The sequence below is a fragment of the Tasmannia lanceolata genome, unplaced genomic scaffold (assembly GCF_043159265.1).
Source record: "Tasmannia lanceolata isolate RefF3 unplaced genomic scaffold, GAP_Taslan_0.1 ptg000005l, whole genome shotgun sequence".
Taxonomy (NCBI): domain Eukaryota; kingdom Viridiplantae; phylum Streptophyta; class Magnoliopsida; order Canellales; family Winteraceae; genus Tasmannia; species Tasmannia lanceolata.
Window position 1 is genome coordinate 10702714 of NW_027518682.1, and position 24667 is coordinate 10727380.

General features: G+C 38.9%; 1 protein-coding gene and 1 pseudogene across 1 annotated transcript; one reads left to right on the forward strand and one right to left on the reverse strand.

Annotated features, from left to right (window-relative positions):
• The first annotated feature begins 1687 nt into the window (after nucleotides 1-1687).
• Nucleotides 1688-6940, forward strand: LOC143877459 (uncharacterized). The gene is made up of 4 exons (XM_077379501.1): nucleotides 1688-2884; nucleotides 2982-3221; nucleotides 3817-3902; nucleotides 5221-6940. The coding sequence occupies exons 2-4, from the start codon at nucleotides 3180-3182 to the stop codon at nucleotides 5519-5521; spliced, it is 429 nt and encodes a 142-aa protein (XP_077235616.1). The 5' UTR covers nucleotides 1688-2884; nucleotides 2982-3179; the 3' UTR covers nucleotides 5522-6940.
• Nucleotides 6941-17572: 10632 nt separating this feature from the next.
• Nucleotides 17573-18328, reverse strand: LOC143876348 (secreted RxLR effector protein 161 pseudogene; annotated as a pseudogene).
• Between the last annotated feature and the right edge of the window lie 6339 nt (nucleotides 18329-24667).

Sequence of the window (24667 nt, forward strand, 5' to 3'; positions counted from 1 at the left end):
AGCTAAAGGGTTGAGTCAAGGAGGAAAAGAGTCAAATAAAGCCAGTGCATCTTTAGAGACTCCTTCTCTAGCTATATGATCGCGTAGCGGTGAACATGCTGAAAGTCCATGAGAAAGGTGCCAACCAATCAAACATTTCATCAAAGAGATGGTCAAACCGCAAAGGGGGCTTTTGAGACCTTTTAAGCCACGTAATAATATTCAAATAGTCTACTTCAACTAGCACATTTTCCACCCAGTCTCTTGCTGATATCTTCAAACCTTGGTGTACTGCTCTCACCTTGGCCTCCGAAGCGTTGACTATATTAATGGGTCCGGCAAAGGCCCACAAAACCTCCCCAAGATTATTCCTTAAACACCGCCAATTCCTGTCGGTTTCGGATTCTCCAAGCTAGAGCCATCGCAATTAGATTTAACAAAGCCTGGCGCAGGAGATGCCCACTTTTGGTTAACTTTATGCTTGGACTATGGCGAGCAATATACCACTACTTCGCCTCTTTATTTGACCTCCGGCGCGAACACAGTGGTCTCTGACCAGGACCAGGAACCAATTCGAATTTGGATCTTGACCTGTCGGTGGTTTTTAACAGTAGGCATCTCGCCAGGAAGTTGGCGGGCTCATCATGAATTTGGTCGGGGTGGCTGGTGGTTTCGGGATCCCATAGAAACAAAGACAACCAAGATGGTCAAGATACGGAGGAGATAGAAGCAAAACAAAGAAAACATAATTTATCAAAAAACAAACCAAAGAATACATAGTACAAGAGCTAAAGGGTTGAGTCAAGGAGGAAAAGAGTCAAATAAAGCCAGTGCATCTTTAGAGACTCCTTCTCTAGCTATATGATCGCGTAGCGGTGAACATGCTGAAAGTCCATGAGAAAGGTGCCAACCAATCAAACATTTCATCAAAGAGATGGTCAAACCACAAAGGGGGCTTTTGAGACCTTTTAAGCCACGTAATAATATTCAAATAGTCTACTTCAACTAGCACATTTTCCACCCAGTCTCTTGCTGATATCTTCAAACGTTGGTGTACTGCTCTCACCTTGGCCTCCAAAGCATCAACTATATTAATGGGTCCGGCAAAGGCCCGCAAAACCTCCCCAAGATTATTCCTTAAACACCGCCAATTCCTGCCAGTTTCGGATTCTCCAAGCTAGAGCCATCGAAATTAGATTTAACAAAGCTTGGCGCAGGAGATGCCCACTTTTGGTTAACTTTATGCTTGGACTCTGCCGAGCAATATACCACTTGCCATCCTTCCCAAAGGTCATAAGCAGAAAAATACTTGAAAGTTGGAAGAGTCTTCACGCAAGAGATCGTAAGGGCTACTACTTTTTTTTGAAGTTTCGTAAGGGCTACTACTTTGATGAATTGAAATTCCGGATTTCTTGTAACCCCTTTGAACACTCTAGCGTTCCTTTCTTTCCGTAGCTCCCAGATGGTGGGTAACGAATACACATTCCAAAGGGTTTTACCTTTTTTCTTCCAAGGTACTAAAGACGAACTTTGGAGAAGATCAATAAACGTTTTCAGGAAAAAACCCAAGAAATACCAAAACTGCTTTTACATGTGGTTTGACTTGAATGCCAGCAAGAATGGTCTATCTTGTGGATGGATGAACAACCTCCCCCCCCCCCCCCCCCCCCCCCAACACACACACAGGAGGATTGAAATTTGACTTTGATGGAAGCTCAAAAGGTTCCTCGTATTTGACTGGATTTGTAGGCATTATTCGTGCTCAAGTGGCACATCAGTGATGTCTTTCCCAAGTTCAACGGGAGAATGTGATTCCAATGAGAAAGAAGCAAAAGTTTTCGTATGGGGCCTAAGATGGCATGCAAACGCGAGGCTTTACCCCTTAATCAGAGCAGAAGATTCAGCAATTGTATATTAGCCCAGGCAAGCAACAAAATTATTAGACCTTGGAAGATAGCTAGCATCGTCGCAGAAATCAGTGACACTGTTAGGGGCCCGTTTGGATACCTCAGATTTTGTATTTGGATTTGGAATTGAGTTTTCAGTACAAAATGAATAGATCTGCCAGCTCATGTTTAGGGAGACAGAGAGGGAAGCGGGTAATTCCTGCTGCAGGGGAGAGGCTGAGGAGCCAAGAGGGTGAAGGAAACTACAGATCTGTGGATTTCCAATTACTTATTTGCACAATTTATTTGGAAATCTGATTTTTTTCACTGTCAGTTGCTGAATTGGAAATTCAAGGATTTGATTAGGATCGAAATGTCAGCGCAAAAAAGGGCTGCAAATGTGAGAATTCCAAATCAAAATCTTCTCGGCATCCAAACGGGCCCTTAAGGAAATTGGGCCTCAACTCCAACATCAAAGAAGATCAGCAAATGAGCAAGCTGATAAACTGGCTATAGACCCGGGTGGGGAGGGGGGCGTGGTGGTTGATTGTTATCTCTGTCCAAGAGGTAGGGAGAGGGAGATATATGGGGAAGGGCGGTGGAGTAGTCTGCTGCTCAAAGTCTGTAAGCGATGATATGGGTTACAAAAGTTGCCGGAAGGCAGAGTGAGGTGTGCAGAAATGACCTTGTACGCCACAGCCATGGTTTTTGGTTGTTTAAAAATAATGCAACCCTGAATGTGGAGAGAGGGGTCATGGAAGGCTTGCTGGTTGGGTGTTATCAGTGCCAGCTGTTCAAGTTCTGCAGCCTATATCAAAGCTTGCAAAACAGCCTGTCTGTGATTTAGGGAACCCAAGGTGGGCAGACCAAACTTACTGCAGTTTGAAGCAGCTCCGAATAACACCGGGGTGTGTTCTGACTCCTTTGAATAACACCTAGTGGGTTTTGTGCTGTATGGATGTTATTGCAAAAAAAAAAAAAAAAAGGATCTGAATGCACCAAGGCAAATGCTCGTAGAGGTAAAATGCTATTTTTACGTGTCAGTTCATTTCATAAGCTCCAGCACTGTGGCTTCTTATTTTTAATTTCTAAGTTTTCTCCAAATGCTCTGTGAAGAACGTGTTTTCTTTCTGGAGATAGCCGGCATAATTAGAGGATTGGTATTGACCATCTTGAGGGGGGTTACGGAAGCTCTCAATGATATGGTCTGGGCACAGTTTGCAGTAGATTTAACCATTGACGGAGCCAGGATTTATACATAAGTGGGCCTATTGAGGAGTTTGGCCCAACTGAACAGGGGCAGCTTCCCCCATTATGCTACTTTTAGCTCCGCCCCTGGACGTAACACCATCTAATGTAAGCTTATACTCTGTTCACTTTAGTGATTGTTATTGCCCATCATGACTCTTTTATGCTGTAGTTTCTTAGTTGCTTATCCTATTGCTCCAGATTTCCCATGAATACTGAAAAACAGAAAAAGGTTCAGACGGGCAACCCATAGTTATTTTTGTTGGACCTTATCAATCGCATTATGAAGCCAATCAAAATACATGACTCCTAACTGTTGTATACTGCCACCAGAACAGTAGCCTCCAGGCTGGGGATTTTGCTGCAAGTTATTAGGGCGCTCATGACGAGCCCTAAATCAATTTAGTATATTCAGATGACTGGAAATCTCTTTTAAATAATATGGTTACCTCTGACTTGTGTGGTTCTGGAAGTGCTGTTTGATATCAGCAAGGGCACAATATCTCCATAAGCATCTGTAATTCTTTACTACGATCTTTAATATTCCTTAGAAACTAACAGTAACACTACCGTTATTTCAAGTTATTGAAGCATTTTTTCTTCTTCTGAAAGCCTACTAATCTTCTAGTGGCAGATTCCACCATTTCTATCTCTATTCCATTTTTATGCTAGTAGTTTATTGATGTTATTCATTTGTCTACAGGCAAACAGATGTGACGAGGATGGATATAATGTTGTCACCCGTGCACATGTTACAGCTAACAGTGAAAAGGAGCAGAACACTAAAAGGTACGGACAGTGGCAACATGGGACAACACTTTTTCACCAATCCTCTATAACGTTGACTGGCTTGGCTGATAATTCGTAGTGGGTTCATGCTAGGTTTTTTTTTTAAATTCTGGTTGGGAGTGGGCTTGTTTTGGGCCTGCTGTGACTAGCATTCCAGTTTCAGATGGTTCTAGTTCGACACTTTCTTTTTCATAGGGACAACTGACATTCACTTGGGCCCTGTTTGGGTTGATAGAATTTTTTGAAAAAGTTCGGAAAAAAAAAGTTTTTCTTTTCCCAACTTTCGTTGTTTTTCATTGTTGTTTCTTAATCTCTCTTTGCTTCTTCATCTTATCTGCTTGTACCCATTTGTCCTCCTCGGTCTTGGGGCCTTCCCCTTCTTTTAATTCAGATTTTTACCATTTAAAAAAAATTAAACCACAGCAATTCAAGTTTTCTTTTGAGGGATCTTCAATTTATAATGATATCCCTCTAAATAAACCAACTATATCTTTTCCATCTAAATTGTGGAGACAAAAAAATTGATCTGAAAAATCTTTTCATGGGCTTTTCCATACCGTTATAGGCAGATATTTGGATGTGTCAATCATCCCGCAAAAATTTAGTCGTTTTCTGCAGGATGTTAGGAAACTTGTTTGACATAGGTTTTCTTTTATATTGATTTTGGGGGTATAGAGGTTATAGTTAGAACGGTTGTATTTCTTAGGGGAAATGCTTTGTGTAGCTGGGAAACTTGTTTTACTAGTTCAACAAATGTAAAAAGGAGTGGGCATGAGAATGAAGGTGGGTATAAATGTGCATCATAAACTGATTCCAGATCTCATACGCTGTATCTTTATCCAATGGTTTGCATGTTTTTGGGTGTCTTCTGTACTTAACATGGATTTTATTAGCCCAAATTAAATGCAAATGTGGTTTTACGTAGGGTGCTTGGAACAGATCTTTCTGATCCAACTTCCACAACAATCCATCACCAGTAAACTGAGGAAATTCTTTTGATCTATATATAAATTGAAATGTGGCTTAGAAATAATCTGTATTTTAATTGGTGTGCATTTCAATAGTCTAGTATGCCCCGGCCTATATTTGGCCAGGTTTGGTATATGCTCATCCTGGATTGTGCTGCAGAAGAAATATAGCGGAGTTTTTATTTTTATCTCTGTTGTGTTTTGGTGACGATGAAGTTTGCTGTTCTACATGGGGGATAGCAAGTTTGTGTATATTTTTTCCTTGGATAACCTTGCTTATCCTATGTTAATGTTGTTTGTTGTTCTCGGATAAAATGATAAAAGAACAAAATTGGTGAAGGGATGTGCAGATTTGAGGGAAGACAGATGCTTTGGACTGAAGGGAAATATGGGGTCCTCCCAGGTAACTGGTACTCTCAGGACAATTATAGAATTAGCAACTTGACGATATGGACAGAGATTATGAAGCAAATGAACATGTTCCAGGAAGACTTTAGATATCGTGTCAATAAAGGAGACAAAGTAAGGTTCTGGCACGGTATATGGTGCATGGAATCTGCATTAAGAAATATCTTACACGTGTTCTTCAGAGTGATCAATATTAAAAAGCATGGGTCCAATATTGCTTTGGGAGGGAAGATGGCTGCCTAGTTTGGAAAATGGACTCTAGATTTAGTTTCTTCGACTGAGAGTTAGATAGAGTTGCCCATTTTGTAGACATTCTGGATACTAATATCAGGAGCAGTGATGCAGATAAAAGAATACGGACATTCACTTCATCAGGAGAGTTCACTGTCAAGTCCTGCATCCGCATCTCTTCAAAAACCCTGATCTCGCTTATTACCAAAGTCTGGACCATCTCAGCACTACCCGGAGTTTGCACTTTTGGTTGGGCTGCTGTCTAGGATAGGATCCTGAGGGTGGACTACCTGTGAAACCATAGTTTATCGATCATTGACCATTGTGCATTATGCTTGGAAGCAAGAGAATCCGTAGACCATTTGCTTTCGGATTGCAGGTTTGCAAGAGAGGTATTTTACAGCAAACAGTGAGAGACAAGCGTAACACCAAAAGGTATGGACAGTGGAAACATGGGAGTGGGCCCAGGCTACTTTTTCCACCAATGCTCTATACATTTGACTGGCTTAGTTTTTAATTCGTAGTGGGCCCAGGCTAGTTTTTTTTTATTCTGGACATGTTGGGAGTGAGCTTGGTTTCTGCCTGCAGTGACTAGCATTCCTTCAGATGGTTCTAGCTTGAACCGCCATTGTCTTACTCGAGCCATATTTGGATTGCTAGAATTTCCTTAAAAAGTTTGGAAAAGAAAAACTTTTCCAAAATTTCATTATTGTTTCTTAGCTCACTGACGTAAGACGGATCACACTTGTTTTTTCATGTTTTGTGAAGTGATCCAAGAAAGGAAGAATACTCTGGAGGGTTGTGGCATTAGTGACCATTTGGGTGATGCGAAGGAAAGAAATGCCCGTCTATATAAGAGTGTATCTAAAATCCCATTTTCCATTTATACGAAGATTGTTTCCTGCAAAGTCTCTTGGATGAAGCGCATTCAATGCTTTAGCCTTTACTCTAATTCGGACATAAGATGTTCGGACATAAGACAGTTCTGTAAAGAGATTTGTGAAATCACTAAAGAGCAGGGGCAATAGACCTCTAGATTGGCTCCCTTGAACCAGTGTGGCTAAAGATTAACTTCGACTGATCTAGCATTGGTAGCCCCGGTCCGTCTGTGGTTGGTGGTCATCTCAAAGGTAATGCAGGAGACATTGGTTTAAAAGATTCTAATGAGGCGGAAGTCAGGGAGCCTTTGCGGATGATGTATCGGCCTTACATGATGGTTGAGGGGGGAAGGTGGTGGGGTGATCCATCCAACCATCTAATGACATTGAGGGAGTCTATCTCATTCATTACACCTACATGATGGTTGAGGGGGGATGGTGGTGGGGTGATCCATCCAACCATCTAATGACATTAGGGAGTCTCTCTCATTCATTATACCCCATTCTGTTGTGGAGTATGTACACATGCCAGCTCAGGTCCTATTGATTAATCATAATCATAAACAGAATCTTCTTGATACTAATCCCAATCAAGCCAGTGATCTTGGACATGGAGAGTTTGGGATTGGTGACCAAGCCTGTGATCTATGGTTCATTGGATTAATATAAAAGTAGCGAAATGGCTTTATAATATTCAAAATATCCGAAATTTTCTTAAAGCTAATTGAATGACTAGTTCGATATGATAAGGTAACTTGAGTATAATGGTTCAGAAACTTACGAAAAATTGTCGACAATTGATATCATGGGAAAGCTTTTAACATAAAACCATCTTGTTAGCTCACTTTTAAGTAAGGTGTCAATGGAGTAATATAGTTCGTTGGATCCAAACGATCCCAATGTTATTGGATAGGATTTGGGCATAGCAGCTACACAATGGCTAAAGCGAGCCTTTTAAATAAATTAGTCCGCCTCCTGATTGCAAGAAGAAAAAAAATTCTAATGATTTTTTTTTGGGCAGTGATAAATCGACTCCCCAAATGGATAAATCGAGAGAGAGAGACACATGGGGAGTCGATTTATCACTCCCCGTCACATGGTCACATGGGGAGTCGATTTATCATTTTGGGGAGTCGATTTATCACTCCCCTTTTAGTGGGAAATAATATAATTATGATTAATTTACAGGGACATCATTATAAATTGAACTTTCTCTAAATAATAAATGAATAGGGTAGGTTCAAGTTAGTTTTCTTCATGGGTAAAAGCGTAGAAAATTTTACAAATATTTTTCATTCCAAACTTTTTCGGAATATTCTTGCAGTCCAAATAGGCCTTTTCATGCCATTTTCAATGTCAAGCCTTTCCAACCACAAAACAAGGGATTATGTTACAACCAATAGCGTCATATAGAAGACACTGTAGATTACACAAAAAACAATGGGAAATGATATTTACGCCCCTTTTGATCACCAGGGACACCCAGCGTCAGTGTATCAATGGCAAAAAGGAGGTTAATGTACTTTATGTCAGAAAAATCCAGTGGCTTTGATTGAAAAGTATACTGGCAAATGGGTGTCCCCGGTGATAAAAGAGGCGTAAATATCATTTCCCAAAACAATCTGTTTCATGGATTGAGAAAAAAAATTCTCATACCATACGACTGGCCCAAAATATTAATTGCACTCTTACATAAAAAAAATTAGGGATTTGCCATCGTCCATCGCAGAAGGCATTTCACGGAACGTCTGTTGCACATGAGAGCCACAACATATGCTCAGATTTTGTCTTTTTCATTTAATTCACATGAGGTGGCTGCTCTTTCGTGCAGCAGACGCTCCTCGAAATGCCCTTATGCGATGGACGCTGTCAAATCCCTAAAAGCTATAATATGAGAAGTGCTACAAATGGTATTCTGTTGGGGGAAAATTGCCAATGAGGGACATCAAAATATGAGAAATGCCAAAGAGGGGCACACTTTTGAAAAATTGTTAAAGAGGGTTGATAACCCCCTTTTGAGAGTTTGATAACCCCATTTAGAGGGTTGATAACCACCTTTTAGAGACTTGATAAACCCGTTTTGTCCCTCACAAACAATGTTTCAAAAGTGTGTTCCCCGTTGGTAATTCTCGTATTTTGCTGTCCCCGTCGGCAACTTTTCACATATCCACACTTCCTTATGTGATAATGCAACTCCAATCCTTATTTTAGATCCTTATAATAGGGAAATGATTTCAGCCCTCCAATGTTTTGATAAACATGTGCTCACTTGTTTGTTGTGTAGTATTTAAAGGGTTTTAAGAGCTTTTTGAGAACCGTAATATCCTCCGACGTCCTATAAATACTACACGAAAAACAAGTGGAGAGCATGTTTATCAAAACCTTGGAGCGCTGAAATCACTTCCCTTATAATATTGTTACAGTTGTTACAATTATCAAAAAGCTAACAGCTAATAATCAAACTTTAATGGATCGAGGACTGGCATTTCAAAACAATGAAGTGAGGGTAACATTTCCCTACACCCTAGCTTTTTGGGTAGTTGTTATCAAGGTTTAAAATTTCAGTTTCGGTAACAGTTTCGGACCCCACCAAAAACCGAAATTTCGGACAGAAATTCTGAAATTTTGTAACACTTTATTTTTTTAATAAATAATGTCATTAAACCGAAATTACCGAAATTTCGGACTGAAATCCGAAATCCAAATGGCAAAAAATTGAATTTCAAAAATTTTCGATTTCGGTCCCCACCGGAATCCGAAATTTCGGATTTCGGTCGAAATTTTAAACCATGGTTGTTATACAGCGGTAGAAACAAGGCCTATGGTTTGTGGCGCTCTCTTACTATCCGTACTCCCTTTCTTTAATAATGGTAGTCCTCTCTTTGTTAAACGCTTCTCTGAATACTGGTGGTTTTTTTAGCTATCGTAACTGGAATTAAGAGCAAGTTAAGAACGTGTGAAATGAAGCTGAAAATGTGATTACTTTCTGAAGCAGGAGAGTGTTATAATTAGGGGTGGCAAAATTGGCCAAGCCGAACAGGAACCCAGCCGAAACCGAACCAAAATTTTGGTTTCTGCTTGGTTAAACCAAACCGATTATTTCCAATTATTATGAGTAAGGGGTGGCAAAATTGGCAGAACCGAACCAAAAATTCGGTGTCTGTTCGGTAAAACCAAACTGATTCAAATTTCAGTTCGGTTTGGGGGTCGAACCGAACCGAAACCGAACCATTGCCACCCCTAGTTATAATTCTCCTTTCCAAAACTGTTGACATTTTCCACCGTAAATCTACGCTGTAATTATTACTTTCCGTATTAGAAATGATCCAAGGACGATCCCCTGCGCATGCACTCGAATAACCCATTTGTAGAACGCAAATGCTTCTGAAATGGTAGGGACAGCCCTACCTTTCTTCGTTTTTTGCTTACGGGTCATGGGCTCCCACCTGGGCATTGTGAGGTTTGGTGACCTCATGACATGGCCCACATTGCCTGTGAGGCTTATCTAAACCACGTCAGGTTTTCATGTACAAGGGACATGGATACTTTTTGTCTTTATGTTATGTCATAAAAGACACATGGGGCCCTTCTGCCTCATGTATGTAATCAAATTCATTGATCCAAACTGCAAACAATCAGTCCCGGATGATCTTACGCCCTTGATCCAAAGACCCTTGTTTAAGATTTTGATAAGAAAACTTAAACCGTTGATTTTTGTAATCTTTTGGGTCATGTTGGCAGACATGATATTTTTTTTGGGAAATGATATATGCGCCAAGGTGTTTCGATAAACACACGTTCCACTTGTTTGTCGTTTAGTATTTAAAAGGATTTCAGAGGATATTAGGTTCTCAAAATGCTCTTTAAACCCTTTAAATACCACACGACAAACAAGTGGAGCGCATATTTATCGAAACACTTGGCACAGTTATCATTTCCCTTTTTTCTTCATGGAATATTATCGTATTAAGAGTGTGGGCAGAGCGCGGGAGAGGGAGAGATTTGAGGGGGCATGCATGAGCATATGGTGCTAAGCGGTTGAAAAACAAAAACAAAAACTCTATATTGAGCATAGTTTTTCTTTAATTTTCACTGTTTTCAGCCACTTTTCAGTTCTAACTCTCTTCTTGCTCCTCATTTTGCTCCTCATTTTCCTCTCCAGATCGACGGTCATGATTTCATATGCATGTCCTCCTGTGGGACCCAAAAATAGTATTTTAGCATTGATTGTGAAAATGACTTTCTACTTTGTCGTTCTCCCGTTTGTTTGCAAGTCACGAAGTTGGATGAATAGGGAAATCCAAAGGTTCAGGTAGGAGAATTCGAAAATTGGCCAATAGGCCACAAGAATCCCACCAAATAAGTAGTCCTAATCAGCATACACATGTCACATGTAAAGTGGAGATTGGGGAGGAAATACCAAATTAGTTAGTCCATGGACAACTCACTATGCCTCTCTCTACCAAATCATCCCCACGAGAAGATTTTCGTTTGTTGGAATTGAATAGCTTCAAACTATACATCCCTTTCAAACCGCATTCCCATCAACTTGTTCCTTAACCCATCCGCACATTTGTTTGCTACAAAGGTTCCTTGCTTGTGGCCCTGTGCTTCTCAAACTGCTTCAATCATATGTAAGTGTCATGGGCCCATCTTAAATGCGTTTCTGTATTATCCAGTCTTGCAACAAAGTCCATTTCTAGATTCATTGCACTCTTCTATGTCACTTTGATGTTTGTTCTCAAACTCTTAATAGGTATGGTGTTAGACTGACATTCTAACAACATTAGGCTTAATCAAGTAACCTTTAAAGGCCTTAATAAGTGATATGCATATACAATATCAAGAACATAAAGCCATGTTTGGCAACCATGGATTTTTTCCATGGAATATTAGCTTACCCAATTGTGATGGAAGGCAGGAAAGGGTTTCCTTCTACCCCATCTTTGTATGTCTAAGGAACCGAAGGGCTACCAGTGGTGGTTACCTCAAGGAGGGGCTGACTATCAGTACGAAGATGGCACTTCAACACAGACGAACCCCCTTCTCATGTATAGTGCTAGACCCTTGGGACCTACCTTTACGTGAGAAGGGTATCGAAGGTGGTTCCACTGGTAGTCAGCCCCTTCGCTTCCCTCGTTAGAGGTAACCCCTCAGCTAACTTTCTTTATACTAGTGATAAGGTGGGACTTAACTGAGGAGAGGTTGACAAAAGCTCGAAAAAAAAATCCGCATAAATTATAATTTCTTTCCCCTGTTTTAGCCACTTTTACTTAGGTCTACAACTCGGGTCGGGCGGGTCGGGTTTTGAAGAACCTAGCCCTACTCAAGAAATATCTCGAGTCGGGTTTTTTTTCGGAAAACCCACGATTCCCGAACCCGGCCCTACCCATGATAAATCTCCGGCCGGGCCGGGTTTTTCACATTGACGCAATTTATTAAGGAAAACTCTTGTTTGGCAAGGCAATTCAACTCATAGAAGCAGAAAACTCAAGCATGGCAAACTCTTTAGTGCATTAACTAATAACTAGTCCAATGAGAATAAATTGATGCATTACCAAATGAAAATGATTATACTCGTATGAGATAAATGTTATAAGCAATTGGGCAAAGATAACAGATAAATAATGAATCTGATTCTTTAATGACACAAAGAAGATGACCATAAAAAACAAAAAAAAGAACGAAATTACAGGCCATGGAATGAAATTAAACACACTGGATGTCTTTAGTAGGCCATGTAAGGAAAGTAAGCTCACAGGACGTCTTCTTGAGAGGAAAAATACTTGTCACTAAACTTTTTTATTATGGTCTTTTTTCTGTAATGGTCTTTTTCTATTTTCTCTCCTCTTGAAACCCTAGGGCTAAAGGGGGAATGAAGAGAAGAGGGAAAGAGGCGTGTGCGTGGCTCTCGACCTTTCGTTTAATCGTTTATTACTTTATGTCTATTTTTTAACGCTTGAAGTTTTAAGGAAAAAAAAAACCCGCTAACTTAAGCAACTCGGTCGGGTCGGGCCCCTTCAAACCCAGCTCGACCCGAGATTCATCCGGGTTTTGGAAACCGAAACCCGACCCGACCCGAAACCCGAGAAACCTCAACCCGATCCAAGCTATTTTCGGGTCGGGTTGATGCAGGTCGGGTTTTACCAGGCTCAAGTTGCAGCCCTACTTTTACTCTCTCACCGTGGAGATGCAAATAATCAAGTAAGAAACACCAAGAGAAAATAGAATGAGGTATACAAATGAGAGATAAGCAAGGTTAGCCAATTAAGGCTTGTTCTTAAAGACTTTGAATTTCGCACTTATGCAGGTGGCTACCAAGAAATAAAATCCTGAAAATACAATGCCTATACTATGATCAAGGGTTGCACCCCGAATTCAATAGCAACTAGCGTGCTCGCATTTCTGTTTGGTTGTTTGTAGATGGTTGGGAGATGGGTGGGAGATTAGGAGAAGAAGAAGTCAAAGGGGAGATCAAAAGAAGATCAGTCAACCGGTGGATTAGTGGTGGATATGGGAATGTTGTTTGGTTGGGCGAGAAGATTAGCTGAAGATATAGGGTGTCTTTACCAAAATAGAGGAGGGAAGAGAGAGAAAGGGAAGAGAGAGAAAGAGAGAAAGATAATAAGACAACAATCTACTTGAGATCTTCTCATCAAATTTCCTCAAATTTCACCAAAATGGTGAAATTTGGGGAGAAGATTAGTGGGGGAAACATCTCCGCCACGTAGGCGCCACATAAGCAAAAATGCAATAATGATGTCTAGAAGATCTCTGGTGGTCAAAGGGCTTAATGGCAACCGAACATGCTTTGGGGAGATCTTTGGAAGATCTCAAGCATTTGAAGCTCCTACAATCCCCCCAAAATAAGCAACCAAACAGAGACTATTCGCAAAAGATTCATTTCGAGACATGACCCTAAGCCTTCTTTTGTAGAGAATAAAAAGTGTGTTTTAATTAAACAAGTTACCCTTTTATTACAAAAGTGACTTCTGAATGGAAATACCATTTCACAAAAAAGAAGTCTTTTTGAATAAATAAAAAATATCCAATAACCCTCTATCAGCACGTGATAAACTAATATTCGTTGGAAAAAAATTCATAATTGCCAAAACATGACCTAATCGGCGCACTAATTTGGCTACTAATATTGATTCAAAGGAAGAAAAGAGATAAGATACGCATCAGAGTCTTAACACAATAAAAAATCACTTAAATCTAAGAACACTTTGGTGGTCGTAAGGTGGTGCTCTTGCACAACTTTTTTAAGACAATAAAAAACTGTTGATTCTATTAACAATTTTCTTAATCTAATCTGAACCCATTCAATGATAAACACTAGCAATATGATAGATAGTAGATAGATTTCTCTTCTAATCAAACTTTACAATCCAATAATCGTGTTGCATCGCACCATGATTAAGTCACCAACAACATTGGAATGGATGACTTGAAATTTGATTGGAATCAATCTCTGCCCCATGGCTTTCTCAGATTTTGCCCGATCAGCATGCGTCATCCTGGATTACTTGCTAATCAAGATTAACTTAGAATAGATTTCTTTTCTAGATCATCAAATAAAGAAAGTTACCCTCAGTGGATAATGTAAAGACAGAGACAGAGACAAGACTTCACAGCTGTTACACTCCCATTTAAGCACCACCTAACTCAGAGGGAGATGAGAGAATAATTAGAAAAGGAAAAAAAAGGGAGATTTGCCTTTGGATAGTAGACGTTCCAAACAAAGTTTAACGAACACGGATGCATACAACCCATATTTGGAATACTCAGTTAATGGATGTCCTGATCAAACCTAGGTTTATCAACAGAATACACCATTAAAAAAGTGACATTGAACCTAATGGTGTTGCCACTTTGGAAAATCAGTAAAGAAGTCTCTATACTTCCCATGTGTGGGTATGTAAGTCCGCCACATTTAGCACCGTGTGAAATTGGGTGTATAAACTACGAAAAGATAGCACAAAACTCCCAGAGGCTAGGTGGCTCATCCACCTCTTGTATAGACTATACTTTTTAATTTTTTATACATACTCAGTCGGAACAAAAACCCCTTGATTGTGGTTTCTCAACCTAAATCTCGTTTAGTGCGCTTATTTTAACCAAGTTAATTTTTAAATTAATAATTGATTTGATGTAAATTTTAGTGAGGATTTTAATTGGTTAACATAAGTTTAATTCAGGATATCTTGATCATCTATCAGGTGGGCCAGCCATGTGTATTACTTGGATGATTAGTATCTATTTGATACCAATAAATTAAGGTTGAAAGTGGAAGAAATAACGTTAAGGCTATGTTTTCATTGGAGTTTGGAATCAGAACTGGCATCAGATTCCAATTTCTATTCTGATTCCCTATAAGCATAGTGGAAAAGAATAAAATAAAAAAGAGTAATGCTAGGTAGACTGAGAGTACAACTAAGCACGGGACCGAACAAATGGATTGTCGCGACAAAATCACAAGTGATATGAGCATGCCCTTAGGTTTAGGAGAATCAATGAAAAGTAATTTTTTTTATGCACACATGGCACATTTTCATTGTTGGGCTCCCGGTCGTGCTCCCAGTCATACTCTTCGTCTCCATATAATTTTCAAATAAAAATTTTTTCTAGAAAAATATAATAAAATTTAAATCCAAACAGGGAGAATACCACCTCTTGGGGCGGGAAAAAGATTCCAGCATTTTCCCACCCTTCAATGCCGCCCCGGTGTCATTACTGTCCCCTGATTCTGTTTATTTTTTTAAACAAACATTTGAAACGTACAGAATAGGAATAGGATGCTGATTCCAATTCCGAATTCAGGCAATTCAAATGCACCTGAAAAGGAGTACATTTGTTTTGATAAGTTAGATAATTATTTTTGTTATGATCTTAGATATAGAAAGGATTGTAGTCTAAGAACTTAAAAATAAAGGAGGGGTTTTATTAGACAGTTTAAAACTTTAAATAGTTTGAGCAATGTGATCTATCCAATAGGTGTGACTCATTGATTGGATGGGTCAGATAGAGGAGGATGTGTAGTGATTTGGACTATAGAGGTGGTTTGTACTTTTTACATTAAATTCTTTGATCTATAGATTATACAGAGAACGAATTGCTCTGCCCATTAAAAAAAAAGAAGGAATTGCTCTTATTTAATAATCAACATTGTATATTAAACTTTTGATCTATAGTTTATACAAAGATCGAATTGCTCTTATTTAATAATCATGAATGTGTTAGGAATACGTATCATCAAACCTCATGTTCTAATATCAAACATAAAGGAAACGTAAGTTTTCTAATCGATTTTGCCTTACAGATCAGCATTAACAATTGAATATGCTTATATTTTACAAAATCCTTAGATTTTTACCGAGATAATGATACAATTAAACCATGGAGAATTTCACGTGGAGATTCTCGAGACCCTGCTGTGGATATTGTTCCTGAAAAGAACTGAAAAAGAAAAATTGTCTTTGGTTGGTTTGTAAACGTATGCAATCCATTCATATATTCTTGAGATTGAAGCAATGTAATTGGGTTATCTCCCATCAATCAAAATAAAGAAAACCAACAAAGCAAAGGAACAAAAGGGATTTGAAGTTGTTTTTGAACCACTAAATGATTTCCGTAGACATGTACGGTCGGAAGCAAGCTGAGAGAGAGAGAGAGAGAGAGAGAGAGAGAGGATAAGGATGGCCAAAAGGGCAGAACAACTTTGGTGTTTCTTCCTTGCTGTTTCCCTCATGGAAAGCCCCCAACTAATGCAAGTAGTAGCATGTACCACTGGCATTTGGGAGAATATGGTAAGAAATTGAAGTGGGTGCACGGTCCAAAACAAACACATTTCCCTTCTGGTGCCCTTCTAAAGGTAAGAACTATATATGTAAAATCTTCAAAACTACTACTCAGTAGATGATGGCACTAACAAAAGAAATAAACAAAGGAAAAGAGAGAGAAAAAGGCCGGATAAGTGGAGGTGTAGTCATGGGAAGGTCACCATTCTAAGTCGACTATATTCCTGGCCGAATCATATTCATCTTGAAAGAAACTACAAAAGTTACAATGACAAATGAAATGAACTATATATGTACATGAAATTCCAAGTGGCGGGCGCGACCAGAAACTGGATGTTGTGAAGCTTTCTGATGCACACTAAAAAAAAATCTTGTTAGGTTAAATTCTTACAGAAAGTTGGGAAACTTAGCTAGTATCATGGTCATTGTAGGTTGAAAAAAAGTGTTAACCTATTAATAGAAGTGCAAAAGAAAGAGTGGACTGCCAATATCAAACAAAGGGAGTGAGTTCCCTAATACTACCGACTAGTTATAAGCGTCAACATGTTTTCATCCTTCTGCGAAACCGAAGTATTTATATCTATTATTTTAGTTTCATGATATTAATAAAAAGACTACGTAGCCTGTGCTTTTGTGGTGGCCCAATAATCCCCCCTAAAGGTTCAAAGGGCTGTTTCAACCGAAAAAAAATAAAAATTAACCAAATTTACTACGCGTTAAGTAGGTTGTGCCCCAAACAAACTTGACGCCCTGAGACTATCCTGACCCTCCATCCATAGAGGTTTCTATAATGTGCTGTCTTTCTTGTTGAATTTTAGGAAAGAAAATATAAAACACAAGAGGACAATAGAAGTACTGTTATTGAGAGAGGAGAAAGTCACACGGTTTCTTTTTTTTTTTCTTTTTTCTCATAACTTTTATTCAACTCTAAATTATCTTCTACAACCCTTTAAATAGGCCATCCAGTGCGTTTAATCACCACGGTCTTCCAATATAACTTGACTCTATATTGATAATTAAGAATAATGAAACTAAAAGATAATACTACCGACTAAAAAACTTTAAACAATAAACAAAGAAACCCAACTCAATCCAAATACTACTTCTTCGTACGAATCCTAAATAACTAAATTTGGGTAGGCTTGAGTGGGCCCACAAGATAACACCGTTTGAATTACTTTTCCAACACGCCCCCTTAATTCAAACTATGTGAATTGTTGTACTCCCACCATCTGACGAAATCTTTCGAACTTGTCTTCCGACAAAGCTTTGATGAAAATATCCGCCACTTGATCTTCAGTGTTGCAATGCTTTAATTCCACTTCTTCTTTGGATGTGACTTCTCTAATGTAATGATGACGAATCTCAATGTGTTTCGTCCTCCCTTAATGAATTGGATTCTTTGTCAAGGCAATTGTGGATTTGTTGTCACAAAACATCCACGTAGGTCCACCATTTTCTTCCTTCCAATCACGTAAAATTATTCGTAGCCAAATTGCTTGACAAGCTGTAGTTGTAGCAGCAATATACTCGGCTTCCATGCTTGAGAGAGCCGTAGTAAGTTGCTTCTTGGATGCCCATGCTGTGACACCTGATCCAAGACTAAAAAAATAGCCCGTTGTGCTTTTCCGATCATCAATGAAACCTGCCCAATCACTATCAGAAAAATAAATCAATTTATTGTTAGTGACTTTTGAGTACACAACACCAAAATTGATTGTGCCTTGGATGTATCTCATAATTCTCTTTGCTGCCCCAAAATGATGCTTGCTTTGACTGTGCATAAACCTGGAAATAATGCTAATGGCAAACATAATATCTGGCCTTGTATGAGTTAGGTAAATCAAACCGCCAACAATGCTTCTAAAATTCTTCTCATCTGCTTTTTCAACCCCATCTTGCAAACTAAGTTTCTCATTAGTATTCATATGTGTTTTTGCAGGTGCACAATTTGTCATCCCAAACTTTTTCAATAAATCTAAAGCATACTTTTTCTGACATATAAAAATCCCATTGGATCCTTGAATAACTTCAATTCCAAGAAAATAATGCAATAGACCCGAATCTGACATTTCAAAATTTGTCAACATGCTCTCTTTAAATTCCTTAACCATATCAAGAGAACTCCCAGTGTATGTCATATCATTCACATATAAACAAACAACTAGGATATCATTCCCACGAATTTTAACATAAAGAGTTGGTTCACTAGCACTCTTTTGAACGAGCTTTCAAGAAAATATCTGTCAATTTTACTATATCATGCTAGTGGCGCTTGTTTAAGCCCATAGAGTGCCTTCTTCAATTTGTACACTTTATGCTCCATGCCTTTTATTTCAAAATCTTGAGGTTGTTCAACATACACTTCTTCCTCAAGTTCTCCATTAAAAAAGGCTGATTTCACATCAAGCTGAAAAACTTGCCAATTCTTTTGAGCTGCTAAAGCCAACACAGTTCTAATAATATCCATTCTAGCAACATGTGCAAATATTTCAAAGCAATCAATACCTGGCTTTTGGGCATAACTTTTTTCCAACTAACCGAGCTTTGTGTCTTTGGAGAGAATCATCTGCATTGAACTTTGACTTGTAGATCCACTTAAGTTCAATTGCTTCTTTGTTTGGAGGAAAATCCAACAATGTCCAAGTATTGTTCTTAGTAATTGCACCAATCTCTTCCTTCATTGCATCACACCATTCTTTCTTTTTCACTGCATCAACAAAACTAGAAGGCTCAATTGCAAAACAGGCAAACTCACATGAATCATAAATATCAGCAAGACTTCTCATTCTCATGGGAGTAGAATCACCAGTTGAACTTGGTGACTCATCAGGATTTGGTAAACAAATCTCAAGAGAAGGTGTCTCACATGATGTGTTTTCATTTAAAACACATGAGGGGGCTTCCACATCAGTTTTTCAATTTCAAGCATATTTTTCATTAAAAATAACATCACGGCTTATGATCAATTTTTTAAAAATAGGATCATAAAGTCGGTACCATTTTGTCTCCACACTATAGCCAATAAAAATACACTTTCTACTTTTATCATCTAACTTTTGTCTTTTTCAGATGGAACAAAAGCATAGGCTATAGAACCAAAAACTTTAAAATGACTCACATTGGGTTTTCTTCCACTCCACGCTTCATAAGGAGTTTTTCCTCTTACTGCTTTTGTAGGAGCGCGATTGCATCGGTATACTGTTGTTGCTACAGCTTCAGCCAAATAATCATTAGGCAACCCTTTGTCTTTTAGCATTCTCCTTGCCGCCTCAACAAATGTTCTATTTTTCGTTCTGCGACTACATTCTACTGTGGGGTATAGCTCATTGTCAACTGTCATTTGATTCCACTTTCATGGCAGAAATCCTAAAATTCTTTGGAAATAAATTCACCACCACGATCAGTACGAAGAGTAATAATAGAATGACCACTTTGGTTTTCGACAAGTGCCTTGAACTGTTGGAAGATGGAGAAAGCCTCATCTTTTTGTTTTAGAAAATATACCCATGTCATCCTCGAGTAATCATCAACAAATAGAATGAAACATTTATTCCCACTCAAAGATAAAGTTTGCATAAGCATGTATCAAAGGCTTATATGCTCTCCAAGACTTACCACTTGGAAATTGCTCACGGTGATGTTTTCCCAAAACCCAAGCTTCACACACTTTTTCACCATATTTCAAAGAAGGAAAACCAACAGTCATATTAAATTTTTGCAGTAAAGACAATCCACCAAAATTCAAATGTCCATATCTCTTATGCCATAACATAGAGTCATCATCACATGCACTAAAAGCATTGAATACTGGTTTTGAAAACACTAGTGGAAACATCTTATTTTCTATCATCTTAATAGACAAAACTAGTTTCATACTTTTCTTATCATAAAGTTTACATTCTCCTTCATCAAAAATAGCACGGTACCCCTTTTTTATCAATTGACCCAAACTTAGCAAGTTTTGAGCCAACCCAGGAATATACATAACATCTTAGATTTGTTTCTTGCCAACCAATGTAGAAACCACGATGGGACCAATTCCATGGGCGTTAACATGATTGTTATCACTCATCCTTACTCGTGGTTTGACAGTTTTATCTATTTCAAGAAAATAATCCTTATTCCCAGTCATGTGGTTACTACAACCACTATCTAAATACCATATTTCATCATTCAATTCAACATTTGCAGTTAGACATGACAAAAATATATTGACAGTTCTGATACCACTCTGTAGGAATATAAGAAGCAAAATATATAACACAAAAGTAGAATAAGAGAGATTTTTTAATAAGAGATAAGAACAGTAGAATAGTGGCCGTTCTTTTTTTTATTTCACACTACTTTTTCATAGCTTTTATTCATGATAGTTTGCTTGTTCCCTAGCCTTTTGATGATAATTTTTTTCAATATGACCATACTTTTTGCAATAAAAATATTGTGGTGAATTTCTATTTTGATTTCCACTATCCTTATACCAACAATCCTTATCATTATGATTTGATCTATTGTAAATAGAACAAAATAAAGAAGTAGATTCATGGTTACATCCACTTTGATTTCTTTGATAACCACTGAATTAGCATCTACATCTTCCTCTGCCGCGGAATCCACCACGTGCACGGCCTCTTCCTCCTCGGAATCCTTTATTTGAATCATCGATCTTTTCTTCGAATCCACTTTTGATTGAAACACTTGTTCTAGTGGATTTTCTGTAGTCCTATTCAATCTCTGGTCATGTGCTTGTGAAGAACCCATTAATTCATTCATAGAATATGTAGATAAATCTTTAGACTTTTCTATGGCAGCAACTACGTGATCAAATTTATTTGGAAGACTCCGTAACACTTTTTCAACAAATTTTTGATCATCTAATTTTTTCCCCATAAGTTCTTATTTGGTTTACAATAGAACTGACTCTAGAGGAAAACACTTGAATTGATTCAGATTTTTTCATAATCAAATTCTCAAAATTACGACAAAGGGTTTGTAACTTAACAGAAATTACCTTTGAAGTACCTTGATATTCCTCTTGAAGCAAATCCCATGCTTCTTTTGATGTAGTTGCAGCCATGATCCTTGGAAATATTAGTTCATCTATGACTTGTTGGATGAGGAAAAGAGCCCTTGCATCTTTCTTTTCACTCTTCTTCAATTCGTTCTTTTGTGTTGTAGTCAATCTTTTCACTTCTGCAAAATTTTCATACCCATTCTCTACCAATTCCCACAATTCATAAGACATAAATAACGTCTTTATCTTAATAGACCAAAATTGAAAATTTTCACCTTTAAATAAAGGAACACTTTGCTGAAAAATTGAAGAATTGGTTACCTGCCATGTTGCGAACTTACCGAACCCTTGCCGGTGTTTTCTTGAATTTGCCCTGGCTTTTCTGCTCTCTACTCAATTGAGAGATCCCAAAACCTTCTGCTTTGATACCACTTTGTTGAATTTTAAGAACTAAAATATAAAACACAAGAGGAGAATAGAAGTACTCTTATTGAAAGAGGAGAAAGTGGATTAGGAACTATGGACTCGAATGAAGCAGAAGTAAGGACTATTCTTCAGGGTATAAGATTGACATCGGCAGTGAAAGGGGACTCCTTAAACGTTATAAGATGGTTAGAAGGCCAATCACCTCACCCTTAGAGATTTTCAGAGATCTTTGATGAGATCCGAGATCGGATTGAGGGTTACATGGTTCGTTTCCATCACGTTAGGAGGTCAGCGAATGGAGAAGCAGATAGGCTCGCTCGTGAAGGAGTGGGAAGAGCGATGTTAGAGTGTTTTGATTATCTTCCCCGGCCCCTTGATTTGTACTTCATTTTCTTCTTTTATATTCTATGTCGTGTATTGCTCTTCCCCGTGATCGCCTTGGTTACATAGATAAAATGCGCGAGTCAGCTCAGAGGGTCCTAAATCTAAGATACGAAAGTACAATCAACATCTAGAAGGAAGGTACATAGAAGCAAGTTATGGGTCCGCTCAGAGTGTCCCAAGTCCAAGAAATTCGAAAATTTCTTTTCATTATTTCGAATGCACGGGCTAAACATGTTATAGTTTGCGCTTGGTATATGGGAAAGATATCTTATTTTCTAATACTACAAGTAGGGCTGCAACTCGAGCCGGGTAAAACCCAACCCGCATCGACCCGACCCGAAAATAGCCTGGGTCGGGTTTAGGTTTCATGGGTTTTGGGTCGAGCCGGGTTCAGCATTCAAAAGCCCGCATGAATCTCGGGTAGAGCCGGGTTTGAAGGGGCCCGACCCGACCCGACCCGAGTTACATAAGTTATAGTATGTACATTTTTTTCTATTGTTAGTTAAAAGTTAAAGGGATAATTACATTTACACCCCCTCTAGTTTATGACACATCCACTTCCACCCCTATAGTTTAAAACGTGACAAATACACCCTTGTAGTTTCAATTTGTTTAAGGTAGGCCCCCTCAGCTGAAGGTTTGTACATAGATTGAAGGGTTAGGATGATCCGATGGAGCTGATTTTTTGGGCACACCCTAACTATGTCAGGACCCATCAAATGAACGCTTTGGATCATCCAAACAATGTGGGCCCACATTATTTGGATGATTTTTTGGTAGTGTTTGGATTCGGGTAGGGGCCCACATTATTTGGATGATCCAAAGCGTTCATTTGATGGGTCCTGACATAGATATGGTGTGCCCAAAAAATCAGCTCCATCGGATCCTAACCCTTCAATCTATGGACGAACCTTCAGCTGAGGGGGCAAACCTTAAACAAATTGAAACTACAGGGGTGTATTTGTCACGTTTTAAACTATAGGGATGGAAGTGGATGTGTCAGAAACTAGAGGGGGTGTAAATGTAATTATCCCAAAGTTAAAAGTGAAAACCCACACACCCATTGTTACTGTATGTGAGTGTAATTTCTGCTTCTATGAGTTGAGTTGATTCAAGTGTTTGATTCAGCATTGTTTGATTGTAATTACAACATTGTTTGATTACATCATTGTTTGATTTAAGTGTGATGTGAGTGTAATTACATCATTATTTGATTCAAGTGTAATGTGAGTGTAATTTCTGCTTCTATGAGTTGAGTTGCCTTGCCAAACAAGAATTTTCCTTAAAAATTTGCGTCAACGTGAAAAAACCCGACCCGACCCGAACCGACCCGAGATTTATCATGGGTGGGGCCGGGTTTGGGAATCGTGGGTTTTCCGAAAAAAAACCCGACCCGACCCGCCCGACCCGAGTTGCAGCCCTAACTACAAGGGTCACCGACGTTGACCCATGCGTCCTAATGGGGTATGAAAAGGAATGTGCGTGTGTGTGTGTGTGTGTGAGAGAGAGGTATTTTTTAATTCGGTGGTGCAGAAGGGCAAAATTGTAAACGAAATCATTTTTAGCGATTTATGCGTTTTAGGGATTTTGTGCCACCTAGAACGAGTCTGAACGGGGAGATGACTATATCCCAATCTCATTGCTATTAAATAATTTCTCAGTTGATATAAAATCTGTTATTTAACGAAGGTTCCGGCACCACCCTTTTTACTAGGGCTGCAACTCGGGTGGGGCGGGTCGGGTTTTTTTTCGGAAAACCCACGATTCCCAAACCCGGCCCTACCCATGATAAATCTCAGGTCGGGTCAGGTTGGGTTTTTTCACGTTGACGCAATTTTTTAAGGAAAATTCTTATTTGGCAAGGCAACTCAACTCATAGAAGCAGAAATTACACTCACATTACACTTGAATCAAACAATGATGTAATTACACTCACATTGCACTTGAATCAAACAATGCTGTAATCAAACAATGTTGTAATTACAATCAACAATGCTGAATCAAACACTTGAATCAACTCAACTCATAGAAGTAGAAATTACACTCACATGCAATAATAGTGGGTGCGTGGGTTTTCACTTTTAACTTTTAACTAACAATAGAACAAAATGTACATACTATAACTTATGTAACTCGGGTCGGGTCGGGTCGGGTCGGGTCGGGCCCCTTCAAACCCGGCTCGACCCGAGATTCATGCGGGCTTTTGAATGCTCAACCCGGCTCGACCCGAAACCCATGAAACCTGAACCCAACCCAGGCTATTTTCGGGTCGGGTCGATGCGGGTCGGGTAAAACCCGGCTCGAGTTGCAGCCCTACTTTTTACAATAGTGCCTCATCCAAACGCTGTAGCTTTATCTTACTTAAAGTCTCAAAAAGCAAATGGAAATTTCCACCTCCTCACTTTTTCTATAGTGTTTTCTAGCTAGCGAGGTTTTCCGTTTCAAGACATAAAATCGCATAGATCCGGGGTCCAGCCAAGTCATCCCACCTTGCACCCTCTCCTGACAAAATCTTTGTCCTAACAATTCGCACAAAAAGACACCACATATTTGTCAATAAAGTAATCCAAAATCCTCATCCCTTCTTTAATTTCTCCCTATAAATTCACCTCCATGGGCATCTCTAACCTTGTATTCGTCTCTCTTTTCACTCTCC